General features: G+C 43.6%; 1 protein-coding gene and 1 pseudogene across 1 annotated transcript in view; both read right to left on the minus strand.

Moving 5' to 3' along the window:
• Positions 1-19,748, minus strand: part of TRAF1 (TNF receptor associated factor 1) — a 41,230-nt gene that overhangs the window by 4,113 nt on the left and 17,369 nt on the right. Inside the window, exons 5-10 of the mRNA XM_061604488.1 lie at positions 11,357-11,455; positions 9,411-9,575; positions 6,516-6,620; positions 4,383-4,787; positions 3,007-3,184; positions 681-829 (exon numbers count right to left, since the gene is read on the minus strand). Of these exons, the coding sequence (XP_061460472.1) occupies positions 681-829; positions 3,007-3,184; positions 4,383-4,787; positions 6,516-6,620; positions 9,411-9,575; positions 11,357-11,455 (1,101 nt within the window). The remainder of the gene's footprint in view (positions 1-680; positions 830-3,006; positions 3,185-4,382; positions 4,788-6,515; positions 6,621-9,410; positions 9,576-11,356; positions 11,456-19,748) is intronic.
• Positions 1,170-1,288, minus strand: LOC133374086 (5S ribosomal RNA; annotated as a pseudogene).

Consider the following 19,748-nt stretch of genomic DNA (forward strand, 5'->3'; position numbering starts at 1 on the left):
ACATTTCTGCATCAGTTCGTGATTTAAAAAAGAAAAAGAGTCTGCATGAAAATGAAAGTCCGCATGAGGAGTCCAATTACACATTTTTGCATGCAATATTGCAAAATTATTGCATGTAAACATTATTGCAGGTAATTCCCGGCTATGATGTATTTTTGTATGTTATTTTTCACTAATATCTGCATTCCGGGCCCAGTTCAAGGTGTTCATGATAGTGTTTAAAGTCCAAAATGACTTCGGTCCCAGATATCTTCAACAGAGCCTCTCAAGTGCTGAGATCAGCAGAAGGGACCTTCCTGATAGTTCTGCTGCCCTCAGAACCTGGGGGGGGGGTGGTCCAGGAGACAGGGCCTTTTCTGCTGCAGCCCCTGTGTTGGGGAACTCCCTCTTCACAGAGGTTATACAGTTTCTGTCGTGCACTGACTCTCCTGTTTACCCTGGCCTTTGACACCTGAGATATATATATACTTTAGGAGCCACCCTATTTTTTGTTATGTTGTGACTTTAAGCTCTTCTTCGTTGTTTTTAATGATGCATTTTAACCTGTTGTAACCTGCCCTGGGACCTCAGGATGAAAGGTGGGCAATAAATTGTTATTATCTATGCACACTTTCCCCACACATGTTCATTTTTGCACATATTTTTCTCCAGGGCCGTGGAGAGGAGCGCAAGCCCTTTACCTTGTGTGCGAAAGGCCACTGGAGAAGAGCATCGTACTTCCCCTTCAGGAGCACCACAAAGAGGGAGAGGTGGGTCCCTCTGACTTGCCCTTCGCCGTTCAGGTAAATCTTCATGCAGAGCTTGTAACCGTATCGTGAAGTGTAGAAAGCTGAAAAGAAAAAACTTGGGAGTGAAACACTAGCTAGAATCCATACATTTCCCCTGGGGAGAATGTGGCCCATTCATATCCCACAGAACCTACGGGGAAGGGCTATAGCTCAGCTGGAGAGCACCTGCCTTGCATGCAGAAGGTCCCAGGTTCAATCCCCAACAGCATCTCTTGTTCAGAAATATGAGGACTGGAGTCTTACTTCATTTTTAGATTGTTGTTGTTATATGCCTTCAAGTCGATTACGACTTATGGCGACCCTATGAATCTTTTTTGGATGTATTCATAGGGTTTTCATGGTAAGAGGTATTCAGAGGTGGTTCACCATTGCCTCCCTCTAAGCCTAAGGCACCCGGTATTCCCAGGCAGTCTCCCATCCAAGTGCTAACCAGGCCTGACCCTGCTTAGCTTCCCAGATCAGGCGAGATTGGGCGTGTTCAGGATAGTATGGCCGTAGGCTTACTTTTAGATGAAGGACAGTAATTCAGTGGTAGAGCATCTGCTTTGAACGCAGAAGGTCCCCAGTTCAATCCCTGACATCTCCAGGTAGAGCTGGGGAGACAGCCCAATCTGAAATCGCAGGGAGCTGCTGCCAGGCAGTGCAGGCAGTGCTTAGCAGATGGACCAACGATCTGATTCCATATAAGGAAGCTTCCTGTTTTCATGTGTTTATGTACGCATACGGTGAGCAATGGCGTTGAAAAAGCATTAACCACCTAAGTCAGACCCATTGCAATTAACGGCCCTAAATTTGCCACCTGCATTCACTTCAATGGATCTACTCTGAGTAGGAGTAGCATTGGATGTAACTCGTTGTCTCCAGGATCTCCCTACCACATCCTTCTACAAACTGGTCTGCCAAGAGTTGCAACATTTAGTCAACTGATCAGGTAGTAGATCAATCCTTTTGACCAACTCAAAGGACACCCCTGAGAGGTCAGTTTCAGTTTCTCTCGCTTTTCTAATCTTCAACTCAGCGCTCGATATTTCTGCGTCAGTTTGCCACGTGAACATCCTCGTGAAAGTCCATCAGCATTTCTCCCAACCTCCGCACACACATTTTGCAAGGAATTTCCCTTACAGTGGTGCACTTTCTGTACACTACTCTCACTAATATATGCATTTTAAAATCCTCATATACACATCTGGTTGGAGAACTGCATTGCAAAATTCAGAGAAGTCTGAATTTTGACGGATAGCTGGTTTTCAGTCTGCAAGTTGTTTCAAAAAGTGCAAATTGGACAGGGTCACAATAAAATGCAGACCAAACCAAATTTCTCTTCCCCCCTCCCCCAGTCCAACAAGTAGCAGATTTTAACTTTTAAAAAATGATATACGTAAAAACTGCACATCATGGATGGAAGAGTTGTTTCCTACTGTGTGGAAGAGGGGACATGTCTCTTCCTCATCTGCCCCCAAATCCCACCACTGTACATGTTTGGCATGACCCCCAAAGCATTTGAGAAACCATGTTTTTGAGCAGGGAGTGGAGGAAACCCTCAGATGTTGTTGAACTTAGGGACCGACTGAACCCTTGTATCCCCCAGCAAAATCACCATGATAATCTATAGCCTCATTGATCGTTCCCAAGGTTGGTGAGGCTCATTTGGCATCGACACAAAACTGAGAGTCATGTCATCAGCTCAGTCCCATAGACTGTAGGCTGGTGGGGCAGCGCCCCAGTTGCCCACTGCACACACACTAGGGATGGGTGACAATTTCAATTCGGCTCGCATTTCAAGCAGAATTTGTCAAATTCACACTTTCCGAAACAATATGAGAACCGAAAAATGGCTGTCCTTCAAAATTCACATTTATTAGAATTTTGAGATGCAGCTTGCCAACTAAACATTTACAAAAATGCATATATCAGGGGACAGTGTGCATAAAAATGAACACAAGTGAAAATAACACGCAAAAAGGCCTGAAATGATGAGAAATGGCTTGCAAAAATGTGCACCTTTGTCAAAACTGCCTAGAAAAATGTGTTTATTTGGAGAAATTTGCACACAAATGGTGGAGAATTTTCATGAAGATTTTTTAAAAAAAAAATTCACAGATTGCTGCTGAAATGTGGAGGACTGAATTTAACATTGGAAAAATGAGAAACTGGGAACCAAAACAGACAGATCGTTTCATCCCTACTGCACACACGCACACACACGGCAGATTCTTACGGGGAGAATGGAAGCCCCACAACTTCCCACACACAGCTTCGTAGCACTTCCGGTGGACATCCATAATCTTCCATAAAAAGACGCCATCGTAAGATGCTTGCTCAGACAACAGGAGCCTCTCCTCAAGCTTGCTCAGAGCTGTGTCTTTCTGTATAAGGCATCGCTGCAGATCTGTAATCTATTAGAGAAAGGAAAAATCTTTATTCTGGGTGGAGGGACAAGTGGCTTGGAATGGGCAGAGAAATGCAATTCAGTTTGCATTTAAAGCCGACCATTTCTCAAATTCACCCTTTCCAAAACAATCTGAGAACCGAAACACAGCCGTCCCTCGAAATTCGCACTTTTCTGAATTTTGCAATGCAGTTCTGTAGCCAAACAATGTTTACAAAAATGCATGTATCACACACACGCCGTAGCCATCCAGGAACAATAGGATTGCCATTGGGGATGCAGAAGGAATTTGATTCTCGTTTTAAAGCTGAATCTACCAAATTCATACTTCCCGAAACAGCACAAGAACCAAAACACAGCCGTCCTTTGAAATGAGCGTTTATCCGAGTTTTGCGATGCACATCTCCAGCCAAACAATGTTTACAAAAATGCATCCATGAAGCCAAAGTGTGTGCAGAAATGAACATGTTGGGGAAAATAACATAGAAAAATGCATTCTGTTAGGAGAAATTGCTTGCACGAACGTGAACATGAGTCAAAGCTGCGTACAAAAATGAAATTATTACGAGAAATTAGCTCTAAAATGCTGACTTTTTTAACATTAAAAATAATCGCAAATCCCTCCAAAAATGTAGCAAACTAAATTTAAGATGGGGGGGAAACTGAGAAACTGAGAGGACTGGAATTGATGGATCCTTCCATCCCACCTGCCAGCCTATTTGGGGGGGGGAGAGCAACAGGGGCTAAATAGGGACAGATAAGCTTTCTGTTGCGGATTCCACCCATGCCCACCCCACCCGATGAGCACAGGAATCACCATTCAACAGGTGATGTTTGGGAGATGTCAGCTGATGCATTCCAAATGCAAATGGGGCTGCCCTTGAAGACTGTTCAGAAACTGTTCATGCAGAAGGCAGTTGCTGGATTACGAACTAGGAGTTATGATTATATCACAACAGTGCTATGCCATCTGCACTGGCCCCTAGTCCATTTCCGGGCCCAATTCACAGTGCTGGCTTTGACCTTCAAAGCCCTTCACCATTTAGGATCAGGATACTTGAAGAGCCACTTGTGGCCACATGCTCCTATCCCCATATTAACATCTTCAGTGGAGAAGGTAGTGCGGATTGAACCTGTGACTTCCGGCAGCATTCAAATCATGCACGCGCTAGCACTGAGCCACAGCCTTTCCCCCCAACACTTACCTTCAGCTCCAAGCCGCGGATCATGTCCTGGTCAAGGCCCCTCTGGCTCCGGAAAGCCACAATCTTCTGGCGAGAGGCAGCCATCTCCTTGCTCAGCACCGAAGCAATGTTTTCGAACACACTCAGCTTGCCCTCCAGCAAGGAGACCCCCTTTGCTGTCCGCGGGAGCGTCCGCCTGCTCTCCTCCTCACACAGAGGAAGCCTAGAAGAGTCTGCTGCCAAGGCCCCCCACAGTTTCAAGCTTAAGAAGATCTCCATCAGAACTGTGGAGTCTGTCAAGCGTGCATCAAGCGCACCACCTCCTGGGTACAAGCGAGCTTTCAGCTTCATCACGTGGTGGAGCAACAGCATCAAATGTGTCCCTGCAGCCTGCCTCTCATGTTCTTTTCTGTCTTCTGCATTGCCCTGTTGGGAAGAGACAGGATGCCATCAAGATGACAAAGCCACAGTGACCAAGTCACACTGTTGACCAGGTATGGCGCCAGCCCCCGGCATGCTAGGGTAGCTGCTGAGGCCACCATACCTTGGGAGGGCCCACCAGTGCTTAGGGATGGATGAGTCTGTCTATTTCACTTTCCCTCAGTTTCTCATTTTACAGTCTTAAGTTCAGTCCTCCACATTTCCACATCAGTTGGCTATTATTATTATTTTTTAAAAAGTCATCATGAAAATTCATCAGCATTTTAGTGTGAATTTCTCCTAGCATACACATTTTTGTATGCAGTTTTGCCTAACAGACACATTTTGGGCAAACAATTAGGAAGTATTTTTCATGTTTCACTAATATATGCATTGTTATGCGCATTTTCCTCAAAGATGCACATTTTTGTCTATGTTATTGGGCTGCAGAATTCGCAGAATTCGGGAAAACTGAAAATTTTGAAAGATGCAAATTGTGACTTGTGGCTGATTTAGTGAAATATTCAAGATAAGCATTGGGGGGCACACAGTATTAACACTCCATCTGATCTTGCTCCCCCATTAGGCTTCTCTTGGGGGGGCACCCAATAAAGGAACCTTGTTTTACAGCTCCTAAACTGGTTCATCTCCTGTTTACTATAGGCACTCTCTTGGGTTGCCTCCTGTGATAACAGCAATGTATGACATTTCAAAAAATTGAATCCCCAGCTTCATTCCACTCCCCGAAACAAGGATGGCCACAGGTTCTAATTTACAGTGCACAGCTCTCTGTTTGGATAGGTGGCAGAGTACAGTCCCCTTTGTGAAGGTGTCCTGCCTTTGAAGGCAATTATTCATCTCCAAGAAAGAAGCTGCATGGACTTTTTTCCTCTCATCCTAGATGAGTGCAGCTGCCTGTGAGGGTCGGGCAACCTGTGGCCCACAGACTAATTTCACGTGGCCGTTGGTGTAGCTTCATGGAGGTTGCAAGGAAAGAAAATAGGGTGGCAGAAAGAGGGGAAAGAGAAGGAGCCAAAGGAGAAAAGGGTTGGAGAGACAGTGGGGGTAAGGGGTGCCAAAGAGAGAAATGAGGCGTCAAAGATAGAGAAAGGCTGTAAAAAAGAGAGAGAAGGGGTGCCAGAGAGAGAAAGAAAGAAGGGGTAAGAAGGGGTGCCAGAGAGAGAGGGGGGGTGCCAAAGAGATAAAGAGAGAGATAAGAGAGAGAAAAGAGGTAAGAAGGGGTGCCAAAGAGATAAAGAGAGAGAGATAAAAGATAGAAAAGGGGTAAGAAGGGGTGCCAGAGAGAGAAAGAGAGAGGTGTGTTTGTGAGTGTGTGTGTGTGTGTGTGAGAGAGAGAGAGAGAGACTCACTTTCAGCTCCAACTCTGATCACTTTCGAGTCTAGCCCCACTCACCACCAATATGCAGCCCCGTTTGAAGTGCTATGCAGTCCAAATCCAGTTTAAAGCTAAAGAACCCCCAGAAGCGGGGATCAGGAGAGAGGTCTTGAAGTTTTATCAACAGGGAGCACCTGGACAGCAGCTGACTGAGCAGGCACATGGGTCACCCACTCACGGATCTCCCCACAAAAGTGCAAAGCATTGCATTTTTAATCAGTCGTTAGGTCTGAATCTGCGCCTGTATCAGCATAGGCAAATTTTCGGCAAATCTGGGTACTCTCTTTGTGGCCACCCTACCCGAAGCAGGCCATAGAGGATCTGGTTGGCATCATTACCTTGAAAGAGCATCCAATCCTAGAAAACCGACATCCTTCCTCACCAGCGAAAACCACCAGGGAATTCTGTGCAGGACAGGTTTTTAACATATGCTCCAATGGTTTCTGCGTAACCAGAGAGAATGGGAAAGTGTACCAACACATAGGGGCAAGAGGGGCAGAGCCTCCAAATGGTACAATCAAACCAATCTGTATCAAAGACAGACCTTAAAAATATTAAGCCCAGCGAGTTTCATTTGAAAACGATCTCCTTCAGGAGCATCTAAAACACATCTAAAAGCAAGGAAGAGCCTGCTAGATCAGGCCAATGGCCCACCTAGTCACAATGGCAAACCATATGCCTATTTGTTGTTATGTGCCTTTCAACTTACGGCAACCCTAGGGATCGGGGACCTCCAAGAGCATCTGTCGTGAACCAGCACTGAGTAAGAGCCACTGGACCAGACGACAGCTGTGATGGCTGCGTCCTGCCTCCACTATCGAAGGCAATACGTCTCCGAAGAGCAGCGGCTGGAAATCACCAGCAGAGAGAGCGCTGCTCCACTCAGGCCCTGCTCCACTCAGGCCCTGCTTGAGTTACTTTTTTTGAACTACAACTCCCATCAGCCCAATCTAGTGGCCATGCTGGCTGGAGCTGATGGGAGTTGTAGTTTAAAAAAGTAACTTTTCCAAGCTCTGCTTGTAGGCTTCCAAGAAAGGACGCTGCACTGGATGGGCCTTTGGCCTGATCCGGCAGGGCTCTTCTTGCACTCTTGAGGTTACTTTAGTTCGTAAGGGGACACCCTGCGACGATTCATGGAGGAGAAGATTCACGGAGGACAAGGATTCAATGGCTGCTAGCCACAATGGCTATGTTTTCTTTCCATGTTTGGAGGCAGGCTGCCTTTGAATACTGGGAATCGCAAGTGCTTTCAGGCTTCCCATTGGGGCATCTGGTTGGCCACTGCGAGAACGGGGTGCTGGGCAAGATAGGCCCCTGATAAGAACATAAGAAGAGCCTGCAGGATCAGGCCAGTGGCCCATCTAGTCCAGCATCCTGTTCCCACAGTGGCCAACCACATGCCCACTATGGGAAGCCCATAAACAGGACCCGAGCTCAAAGAGCACTCTCCCCTCCTCTGGCTTCTGGCAACTGGTTTTCAGAAACATCCTGCCTCTGATTATGGTAGCAGAACATTGTCATCCTGGCTAGTAGCCATTAATAGCCTTATCCTCTATGAATTTGTCTAATCTTCTTTTAAAGCCATCCAAGTTGGTGGCCATCGCTGCCTCTCTCGGGAATGAATTCCATAGTTCTAACTCTGCTCTGTGTGAAGAAGCCCTTTCTTTTGTCTGTCCTGAATCTTCCCACATTCAGCTCCGTTAGATGTCCATGCATTCTAGTGTTATGAGCCCCAAATGGTGCATCCTTTCCTCCTAGGAGAGTCGCTCCATCTTTTTGATCATCCTGGTTGTCTTTTCCTGAAACTTTCCCAACTCTACTATATCCTTTTTGCAGGTGAGACAGCCAGTACTGTACACAGTACAGCAGCCAAAGTCTTATTTTTCCATGGTGTGATCCTACTTGCGGTTTCCACCACTTCGAGAGACAGAGCCCCTCATCTGCAATCAGCAGCAGCTCAGCCTCTTTCAGAAATATTCCCTGCGGATAAACCTTTCAGCAAAACGTCAAACTACAGTTATGGGCGGGAACAGCAGGGGATTGTGGGAATCAGATTGCCGCATTTAAGAAAAAAATTAAAAATTGCCTGGCTCTGCCCCAGCACCTCTAACGACATCCTGACGTTGTCGAATTTTAGAAAGCAAAGGGTTTCTTGGCATCGGGGAGAGGAGCAGTGAGAGAAGTGTGGCTTGCTAAATGATTTTGGTGTCAGGCTCTCGTTTAAAAGCTCAGGCACAGAGCCAGTAAAAATGTTGGCAAGCTGCAGCTGCAGTGTTCATGCGTGCCATTCATTTTCCAACATTCGTAAACCCCCATAATCCAGGAGGCTTGGCAGGGGGTGCAAATGGGTTGCCATTAATCCCTGGAAAAGGTGCAAACCTCCCCCTCCCATCCATGCAGTGGCATACACTGACCCCATAAGAAAAGTGAGGAGTTCTCACTGCCATAGTTCTCTTCAAATCCCCAGAGGGCAAGCAGTTCTTCTCTGTTGCACTAAAGAATTTAAACAGTAGTGTAGTGGCAAATTCAGACGTGCAGGGTTCCTTCATGACAGTCACAGCCACCACCCTCTCCCCTTTTCCCTCCTGGGTTGAGAATGAGATCCTTGTTAATACCATCTCTCACAACAACAGATGTTTCTATGAGCCAAAAAGCGTGAAAGGAGAGTGTTAGCTACGGAGAAGAGTCTTCTCAGCAGCTGACTTGCCTCCTTTCACCCTGATTGGCAGGAAAAGACAAGGAAGCCGGTTAGAAGACTGTTCTCAGTGGCTTGTAGGATGCTGGAGATAGGGACCCTGCTGGGACCCTGCTCACAAAAAAGTAAAGGGACTAAGGCCCCTGAGACCCTGGATGACTACACCCCTGAATCTAAAGGACTTAAGTTACAGGAGGGTAGATTTAGGCTTGATGTTAAGAGAAACATCCATAGCTCAGTGGCAGAGCATCTGATTTGCATGCAGACGGTCCCAATTTCAATCCCTGACATCTCCAGGTAGGGCTGGGAGAGACCCCTACCTGAACCCCTGGACAGCTGGTGCCAGTCAGTGTAGACAACACTGAGCTAGATGGACCAAGGGTCTGACTCTCTCTAAGGCAGCTTCCTCTGTTCCTAGGTTCTTTTGGGAGAAGGGCCATAGCTCAGAGGTAAAGTCAAGCCTCCCACCAAGTCAAGATGCTCGAGAAATTCACTTTCCACACGGGCACATCTGGAAAAGGCAAATAAACCATCGTACTTGATGCTCGTTCCCAGAGACCTTTGGGCTGCCGCCGTCCGAGCACGGGGTGGCGTCTGCACAGTCGCCCTGCAAGCGATCTGCCAGCCTTTTTCGCATCGCTGCCTGTCCACAGGGGTTGGCATGGCATGGGACTGGGGCATATTCACATGTGCTCTGATGATCCTGAGTGGAAGAAAAGGTGGTGATGTCAGCAAAACAGCCCACTGGGGCAGAGGCCATGTTGGTTTTTTTTAGAGTTTAGTTTGATTTAACCGAGTGTAATATTTATATGCTACCTTCCGGTCAAGAGAAAGTGGTTTACAGCAGGGGGTGGAGCCTCAGGCCCAGGGGATGAATCTGGCCCTCCAGGCCTTTCTATCTGGCCCTCAGAACTTTCACTACTAGGCCACACCCCTCACCAGCCCTGCTTTGCACTTGTGAGTACTTTTGCTGGGCTGGAGCATGCCCTTGAACTTGGATCATGCCTCTTGCTAGTCTGGATGGAATATAGAGAGAGGGGTGTGTAGAAACTAGCCTACTGGACAATGGTAAAATTTACATTCAATGTTCCACCCACTCTTGTTTCGGGCCCCACCCACCCCTAGCATGTGGCCCTCCCAGAAAGTTGCCCAGAAATGATCGTGGCCCTCATGCTGAAGAAGGTTCTCCACTTCTGGGCTTAGAAATAAAATCTATAAAAACACAGTAGAAAGTATGTTTTTTAAACATAAATAAATATACCCATTATGCACCATAAATATCCCCAACAATTAAAATAAAAACAAAATGCCAGCAACAGCATTTTCATATATAGATATCATAGTTGCTCATCTTACGTGTGTGTGTGTGTGTGTGTGTGTGTGGCCCATGGGCACAGTGGGAAATGCCCAATGTTACTTCTACTCAGAGTAGACCCATTGAACATTATGTACATTACTAACTTGGCTGCATCAATTTCAGCGGATCTACTCTGAGTAGAACTGTGTTGGATAAAAACCAGTTAGATTGATTCTAGTTCTTTTCTTCTAGATCAGGTAATCCAATTTTTTTCACTAGCTCCTCCCATCAAAGCCTCTGCCTCCGCCCACTGCTGGCATCTGGCCTCCAACAGATTGCTCTCAATGAAATTTGGCCTTCGATGGGTGGGGGGGAAGTGTCCCACCCCGTTCTGTTTTTTCTATTCCATAACACTCAACAAATCCTTTCAATACAATTAGGATCCCTTTTGAATTTGTTTTTTAATTTAATATTGAGCCATGTTCACACATATATCTGGCATGCAGCTCAGAGGTCCTCACCTGATTTTGTCCTTTCTTCCTAATAGAATACTGTGCATATTTCAGCCCATAGTTCTATATTCAAAACCATCTTCACATTTCCTCTCTTGCACTTTCACCAAATCAAAGTGTGAGGTTTGACTCCTTAGACTTAGGCTTTGAACAGGATCCTGCCTATTAGTAAATCTCCCCCAAAATGTTTTTAGTGCACCATTTTGGTTTTGCTCCTATGCCAACCTGAGCCTGTGAGGAGCACAAGGTGGCATACAAACATGGTTTTCCCTCTCCCAATTGTATCTTCACAACATGCACTAATTTCAGCAATATTTTATTGTACTGTATTTTAATATTGGATTGGATTTTTAATTTTTTTTTTAAAAAAATTATATGGTGGTGGTTGTTTTTAACATCTCATAAACCTCTTTGATGGTTTTAATGAAATAGCGGTGTACAAATATTTTTATAAATAAATAAAATAATACACCCCACACACCCTATACGCAGATATTTTAAAAGCATTTCTAGGGTTCCTGGACTGAATGTATGCATGTTAGCCTTTGGCAACTGTATGGTATGTACAGCTGGAAGAGGCCAGTCATGCCCTTAAGCCAGCAGGGATGGTGCTCTAATCCATCCTGCTCCTCAGTTCAACTGGCCTATGGCAAACATGCCTTCTTCCTGCCTTACGTCCAGGTTCTTCATGAAGCCCATCCAGTTACATCCAGGGATCCCACAACGCACGCTGAGTTCCAAAATTTCCTTGTTAATGGCAGCATCACTAAAAGCCTGGAGTGGAACAGGGTAGGTAAAAAGACCTCTTAAAATTATCATCATCATCATCATTAAGATTTATTGGTCACTTGATACCCAAAGGTCTCCAAGCAACTTCCAACGCTGTTAAAAATAAAAATATAAAATAGAAATAAAGAAACAACCACCCCCATAAAGCCACATTTGGCAGCAGACTCGTACAAAACAACATCATCCCAGTCTATCAAATGCCTAGGGAAAAAACGTTTTTATTTTTACATTTATACTCCACCTTTCCTCTGAGGAGCACAAGGTGGTGTACAAACATGGTTTTCCCTCTCCCAATTGTATCTTCACAACATCCCTGTGAGGTAGATTAGGCTGAGAGACAGCGACTGGCCCAAGATCACTCAGTGAGCTCCAGGCCAAGCGGGGATTTGAAACCTGGTCTCCCATCTCTCAGTTCAACACTCGAACCACTACACCACACTGGCTCTCAATAAATGCTGTTTATCCAGCATTCATCCTGATTTGCTTACACAAAATGTACACAGAGGTTAGTCTGTATCTGGTCTCCATTGAGCACCAGTTCTGATTTGTTTGTGGGGAGGTTATACAACAATGAGCCTTCATCCTGATTTGCTTTCTGTGTTTGTTTAAACATCTTTCTGCTAAACATTTTGTCCAGCTGATTCTTTCAGAGCATTTTCTCCATTGCTTTCCTAACCGCAAAAAATCCAGTTTCTGTTTAAAAAGTTGGATTTGTTGTGTTAGTGTGACAGGGTGCTTTAATCCACTTTTATTGTGCAAACCTAAATTTCCAGTATGTGTTTGAATCCTTCTACAAAACACTGACAGTCTGGGGGCAACCTTGTTCCATGGAAGGGGGACGGAATCTTGGAATCTGAAAGTCAGTTCATTGTATGAGTTTCAGGCTGTAATCCTAGACTCACCAAGGAGTAAGCCCCGTTGAACTCCACAACTTACTTCTGAGTAGGGATGGAAGGAACTGTTAGTTTCGGTTCTCTCAGTTTCTCATTTTGCCAATTTTAAATTTGGTTCTCCACATTTCTCCAGCAATTCATGATTTTTTAAAAATCCTCATGAAAATTTTTAGTGCAAGTTTCTCCTAATAAACACATTTTTGTATGCAGTGTTGTTGTAATGTACACATTTTTGCAAGCAATTTCTCCTAATATAATGCATGCAGAGCTTGGAAAAGTTACTTTTTTGAACTACAACTCCCAGCAGCCCGATCCAGTGGCCATGCTGGCTGGGGCTGATGGGAGTTGTAGTTTAAAAAAGTAACTTTTCCAAGCTCTGTGTTTGGGTGTTATTTTCACTAATATACTCATTTTTATGCACACTTTCCCCTAATACATGCATTTTTTGTAAGCATTGTTTGGTTGGAGAACTGTATCACAAAATTCAGAGATATGTGAAATTTTGAAGGATGGCTGTGTCTTGGTTCCCATGTTGTTTCAGAAAGTGCCGGTTTGATAGATTCGGCTTTAAATGCAGACTGAATTGGATTTATCCCCTGCCCCTACTTTTCAGTAAACATATAAGACTGTTAGAAGACCCATTAACATGTGCAGAAGATTAAACAAACAACAATACTTTCACTGTTTTAGATGATGCACATTTGAGGAAGAGGCATCACCATAGAAGATGCATTTCCTCTTATGCAAGAGGAAGAATGTGGCGGGGGGGAAGCTTCTTTCTGAGATTTATTTATTTATTTATTATTTCAATTTATATACCGCCCTTAGCAGAATAGCTCTCAGGGCGGTGAACAAACAAGATAAAATACAATATATCATAGTAAAAAATCACAAAAACATGTACAAACAAGCAACAGAAAGCACAACAAAAACAAAATACAACACAAATTAAGAAGGATACATATTAAAAGTAGAAAGATTAAGAAAATTAAAAGATTAAAATGCCTGGGAGCATAAAAAGGTCTTTACCTGGCGCCGGAAAGATAGAAGTGTAGGCGCCAGGCGTATCTCTTCGGGGAGGCTGTTCCACAACTCAGGCGCCACCACAGAAAAGGCCCTGTCATCCACAATTTTTGGAAGTTCCTACGTAAGGATGTTTAGCATGTTTTATGGACCTTGCTCCTGCACCAGGTTTTCTTGGGGAGGGGGGCAAAGTGTGGGCATCCTGTGCATGCCTCCATTAAAATATCTATCCTTTATTTTTGTTTTTTAATGGAAATATTTTTAAATGTTTTTGCAAAACCGGGGATTGGAGGCGTCTCAGTAACTTCATGAGCACTAGCCAGTCGTCACTGTCTAAAGCTGGCTTTTGCTGTGAATGCACAGAAATAGTTTTCCTTCCCCCCCCTTTCTGGAGCTTGATCTTCAGCAGGAAAATGAGTGTGTGCATTGAAAGTGCCCTTCTAAACTTGCTCTTCCCCATAGACAATAGAAAATTGGTTGCGATGGCTATATGGAACCTCCATCTTCAGATGCATTCTAGCTTTAAATACAAGTTGCTGAGGGCAACCTGCTGGCAGGCTTCCCTAAGGCATTTGATTGGCCACTGTCTAGATGGACATTTACCCTTATTCTTAATAAGCCCCCACAGATCTACAAATATTATATCCATCATTGCCCTTATTCATTTCTCCCCTTCAAGAAACTGGCTTTTAACAGGCAACAAATAGCATCTTTCTTTGAAACATACATGAGTTCCAGTAAAGCACACCTCATCTGTACTCAGAGTCTACAGCTGGATCCCTCTTACACCCACAGCCTCCAATTTAATATACAATGTAGGCTGTTTACGCCAACATTAATTGCCAGCTGGATGTCCAGACTAAAGAGGCACTTGGATGCAATGTGTGTTTGATGTCATAAATTGTCCTGGAAAGGTATAGAGAATGTAACCATTGCTTGGAAACAGAACTGAAAATAAATGTTGACTCCACTCCATTAAAAAAGAGCAAGAGTTCAGCTAGAACACTTCTACCTTTGTCTGTGGATTGTAAAGGTAAGGTAATTTTCCAGTCAGCTTATAAGCTTGTTTACATTTTCGGAGGAAAAATGACAGTTAATGCAAAGCTAAGTCCAACGTCTTAGCCAAGGCAGACATCTAAGCAACGCTTGCTGTCGTCAACATTCTCCACTCTGACTAATTGCATTTAGGTAATGCTAGATGCAAAGGCTTCTGAGGCAAGCTGCAGACTGGGTTCCTGCGTCAAAATTCTCCCCACACAGAGAAAGCTAGCACGTCAGCAGCCTTTTTCAGATGACATTTCCGCAGGCACTGTACATGTTAATTGTGTGAGGGGAGGAATGGGGTCACACCACTGGCTGAATCCTGACCTCCACATGTGCTGCTGAATCCCTGCACAGGGCCCATACATCTATAATCTTCATCCAATGTCAAGGGGGAAAAGTCAAACTAATTTTGGGGGGGGGGATATATTTTCTACCCCAATGAGATTTCCAATGTACGGTGAGCTGAGATCTTGACCCCAGAAAACATTCATGTCTGTGTTATCAGAAGAAGTGTGCTTGACAGTACCCAGACACCCAGAGCCAGGAATCACTCATTCAGAGGAGGTACAATGTTGCTCTTTGCTGACCTATTCCTGACCATTTTTCTATGAAAAAACAACAGGGTGTTTTTACTACCCTAATCCATTAACATTGGCTAGGTTGGTAAATACACCCCAATGCATTTCTGGGATATTTTATGCCCCAGGTGGTTTTTTGTTTCCGGAAGGAAAACAGTAAGTGGTAAGTAACTGAAATGTGGGGACGTTGTATGGGTGACTATTTGTGACAATGACCTAGGGCTTATTCACACAGCAACTTACTGCGATATTGGTGCTACTTGCATCTCCGTTTAATTTGCATGGTTCACACTACGTTGCAGGCAATCAACAGCTATCACACAGATTTCCCATTATCAACCCAATCCAATTCTAATGCAAAAAGGAAAGGAAAAACCACCCTAGCTTTGCTGCCCTCCTCCGTGTAGGTGCTTTGCCTCAATGTTTTTTTTTAGTGGGTGAACTCTCTTATGCCCCATTGCCAGCTCCCTCTCTCTCTGCTGCCCGCAAAAGCTCTATTCCATTTCATACAGTTTTGTGACAACTGCACCCCCCTCCTGAAGCCAGGAGAGGCGTGCAATTGACAAGAAACAATGAAACTGACCAAAACAACCCTCCCCTTCTCCATTAGCAATATTGATACTCCGGAGGGAGTAAACATGTAAAGTTAGGGGTGGGGCCACAAGGAAATAGCAATACTAAACCTTTCCAAATGAATGCCTACTTGTGTGAAAGGAAAACAGCAGATTTGAAGGTAGGAAGTGTGAACCTTGCAAATCTATCACGATGGCAAAAGCTGTGTCTTTACTGCGAAGTTTAGCTCCCTTGTGAATGTGCCCCTAGACAGACTACCCTTATGTGTAAATTGCTCAATGGAAACTGTGCCAGGGGTAGGTTTTTGCCTCACAAAATTGGATGGAGATTTTAAATTTGTTCAAGCATCATTCAGTAAACATGACATGGGCTAGGGAGAAGGTTAGGATTAGTTCCCTTCATTCTGACATGGCATTCCACAAGGAGAATGTTTCTAAGGCAAGCAACCAATCATTACGCTCATTCATGCACCTCACCCACTTTCCTTCTGAAGTGACTAGGGTTGTAGGACAAGTTCAATTCAGTTCACACTGAAAGGCGAATCTACCTAAGTCACACTTTCTGAAACAATATGTGGACTGAAAGGCACTCATCCTTCTAAATTTGCACATCTCTGAATTTTGCAATGCAATTCACGAACCAAGCGATGCGAGCAAAATTACATATACTAGGTAAAGTGTGCGTAAACATGCAGATGTTCATGGAGATAACATGGAGAAATGCATTCTGTTACGGACAATTGGTTGTGAATATGTGTACTTTAGGGGAAATTGTACACAATAATTTGTATGTCAGGACAACTTCACACTAAAATGCTGATGAATATTCCTGAGGACTTAAAAAAAACAGAATTAACAAACTGATGCAGAAATGTGGAGAATTTAAGATTGGGAAAATGAGAAAAATCATCCCTTGAAGTAATCCAGTCCAAGGAGGATTGCACCCTGTGGCTGGGGTTGGTTTGATACATGCAGCTCCTGGCTGAGCTGATGTTGCACCAGTCCAGAGGCTCCCAAATGGGAAATGGATGCCATTGAGCTTCCTGCTCCTTTTCTGCTGGCATGCCTTCTGTTGTCTTTCCATGAGTTGGATTGCTCTGTCAGGCATCAAACTGTCTTGGTTCTGAATCCAAATCTTTCCAGAACAAGTTTTTTGAACTACAACTCCGAAACAGCAGCTTTCCCTGTAGCTCCTCATGAGACTTCTAACTCTTCTAACTCTTCTAACTCTTCTCAAGCTTTAATGAGTAAGTTTCCTCTGCTTTTTCGACCTAATTTGAGCTCTGTGCCTCAACATTCCAGTCTCAACATTCCACTTGCTGAACGGTGTATAATTGGGCTGTTTTTTAGTTCCTTTATCTAATGCTGCTCTCTACGAAGTTTAAACCTCATTTTAACAGCTGTCGCTGCCACAAGCCTTTTGAACAACTTTGAGACAGTTTTTCTTTTGACCCGTTATATACTTTACACTCCGTACGCTATCTTTTTTAGCAGCAGACAGAACGCAATTAATGGGGATTCCAAACATTATCTGCCGAAACTTAGGAGATAATTTACTGCCTAAACTAAATTAAAATGGCAGTGATGAGAAGCCAAAGGAAAACATTAGGAGCCCCTCTACAACCCAGGGATATGAAAAGAAAGCAAAGAAAACAAAATCACAAGAAAAAGGAAAAAATTAAAGCCAAACCTTTGACTCCAGCATCGATGCATCCACACTCCCAATCAGACATTCAATGCTCACAGCAAACCTTCCCAAATTTAAAGGGACAACAACATATTACTCAGTTCTTTGCCTCTTTAACACCTGAGAATCTATCAAAGAACACTTCTCCTGAACCCACAGTGAACCACGACTGGTCCATCTCACATTACTCTTTCAAAGTCCCTGCTGACTCTAATACAAATGCTTCAACTCCTTTAACCCTCGCAGAAGAAATCGCTATAGCGGAATCTTTGGCCGGGAAAAATCACGCCTTTCAGGACGAACTCAGCCACCCCTGCAATGCATTTTTGGACACCGGAATGGCAGTCCCTAAGCATCTTATGCAGAAATTGGCGGAACCTCTGTTACGTGCTTTTGATAGCCCGCCCCTGAACATCACGCTGAAATCTCCACGCACCTTGGAGAAGCCGGCAAGTCACGACATGCCGAAGACGGACCCCTTACCTGGGGAGGCAGAAAATCTGTCACCCCCCGATCCAACGGGCGCAGCCGGACTTTTAAATGAATACATCCCAACCCTGCTAGGCTGTCTCTTTATGATTGCCCTCGACTTGGACTCTATTAATTCATCCTTATCTGAATCTAACCGCCTGCTATCCTTGCTGGCCAAACCCTCTCTTAATCAGGAATACGTCCCTCCAGACGCTCATTTGCCCTCTCTCTCCATTTCTTCGCCAGATTCTAAACAAGTGACTCTAGGAAATAATAACTGTGGCACAAAATCCAAGAAACGCAAACGAAGACACCATATACCGCTGCCACCCAAAAAAAAAAAATCCAGCAATGTGAAGAATTATAAACATCTACCTGGCAGAAAAATGAACTTTAACAAGTTATTCACCCTTTTGGAGCAAAGTGAAGCCAAAAAGCCTATAGGGAAAACAAACAAAAATGTACCTAAGGCAATAACCCCGGAACCTACCCACTGTACCAACGTGCCATGGAACATCCCCGCGAGTTTGTCCAATGCTGATACCTTCTCTCCACAACGATGCAATAATTCGCTCCCAGAAAACTGTTCCTTATCTCCAGCTGCCTTCAACACATCATCATCTTTTCAGAAGAAGGCAAACTTTTCCATCGATCTTCCCCAAGATCCATGGGCTGAAGTTCTTCTAAGACCCAAAAGAGATCTTACAAATAAGACTGACCATTGGAATTTAGTTCTGGACCCTCTACAGCTAATATTTGAAAACTTCCCAAAACCTCCAGGATTACTCCCCCAATCTGCACGAATTCATCAATTTTGTAACTTATTCAGATCAAAATTGCCTCTATCAATAACTGACATATCTAATGTTAAATACTTATTTTCAACGGCCATAAAGCACGCGCCTTAGTTCGCTTTTCCTCTTGTGATGTACTTAGCAAATTTCTCTCCATTAGACCATCACTAGTTGATTTAGGAATAACTATCCATAGATACTTCGAAAATAAAGCATCTCCAGAACCTTTAATTATCACTAGATTCTCTCCCCTTTCACACCCTAATTACTTGCAGATACCCGACCCTCTTATTACTTTTGTCCCTGCCTCGACATCCCTGGTATCTACTTCCAATGGAATGCCACCTCCAAGCACACCCCCTTTGCCGCCGGCACCACCTAATCTGTTCACCGAAGAAGAGTTACTACTTATTGAAACTTTTTTTTTTTTTTTTCAATAATTTTTATTCAGATTTTCATAAAACATACAAGACAAAATCATAAAACATTCAAAGACAAAAAACAAAATCAAAAATAGTTAAACAAAAAGAAAAAAAGAAAAAAAAAAACAAAAATAAAAAATAAAGAGTAAAATATTGACTTCCCATTTGTCAAAGATCAAATCAGTTATAAGTCTATAATATATAACAATCCTGTCTCTTAAGTCATATTATAAAATCACTTTCCTCCAGTAGTTATCTTACTTAATCATCAAATCTCATAAACATTACTTTATTCTTTCCACAAAAAGTCAAAGAGAGGTTTCAATTCTTTAAGAAATATATCTATCAATTTTTTTTTCCAGATAAGCATATCGATTAATCCATCTCATTACTAATTATGATAATCTTATTGTCATAACCATAGTCAAAATAAACATTTCAATTAATCCATCACATCAGAATCTGTTAGGTTCAATAATTTCAGTAGCCATTGTTCTATTATCTCTATTAGTTCCATTTTCCATCTTCCATCTTCAGTAGTCTTGTTAAGTCCAGTAATTTCAATATCCAATCTTCCATTATCAGTATTCCATAATAATCTTGCTGTCAAAGCCATAGTCATATAGTAAGAGTCTGATGGGGATTACCTCTATCCCAAATATTTTCTTGCCATCCATTCTGAATAGGTTGCTGAAATACTGCTGTAAAATCATATCTCTGTTCTTTTTTTCAAAATACACTGGGTCATCTCTTAAAAGTTTTTCCATTGTCACATGGCTGCAGTTAATTCCATA

The sequence above is a fragment of the Rhineura floridana genome, chromosome 20, assembly GCF_030035675.1.
Source record: "Rhineura floridana isolate rRhiFlo1 chromosome 20, rRhiFlo1.hap2, whole genome shotgun sequence".
NCBI lineage: Eukaryota > Metazoa > Chordata > Lepidosauria > Squamata > Rhineuridae > Rhineura > Rhineura floridana.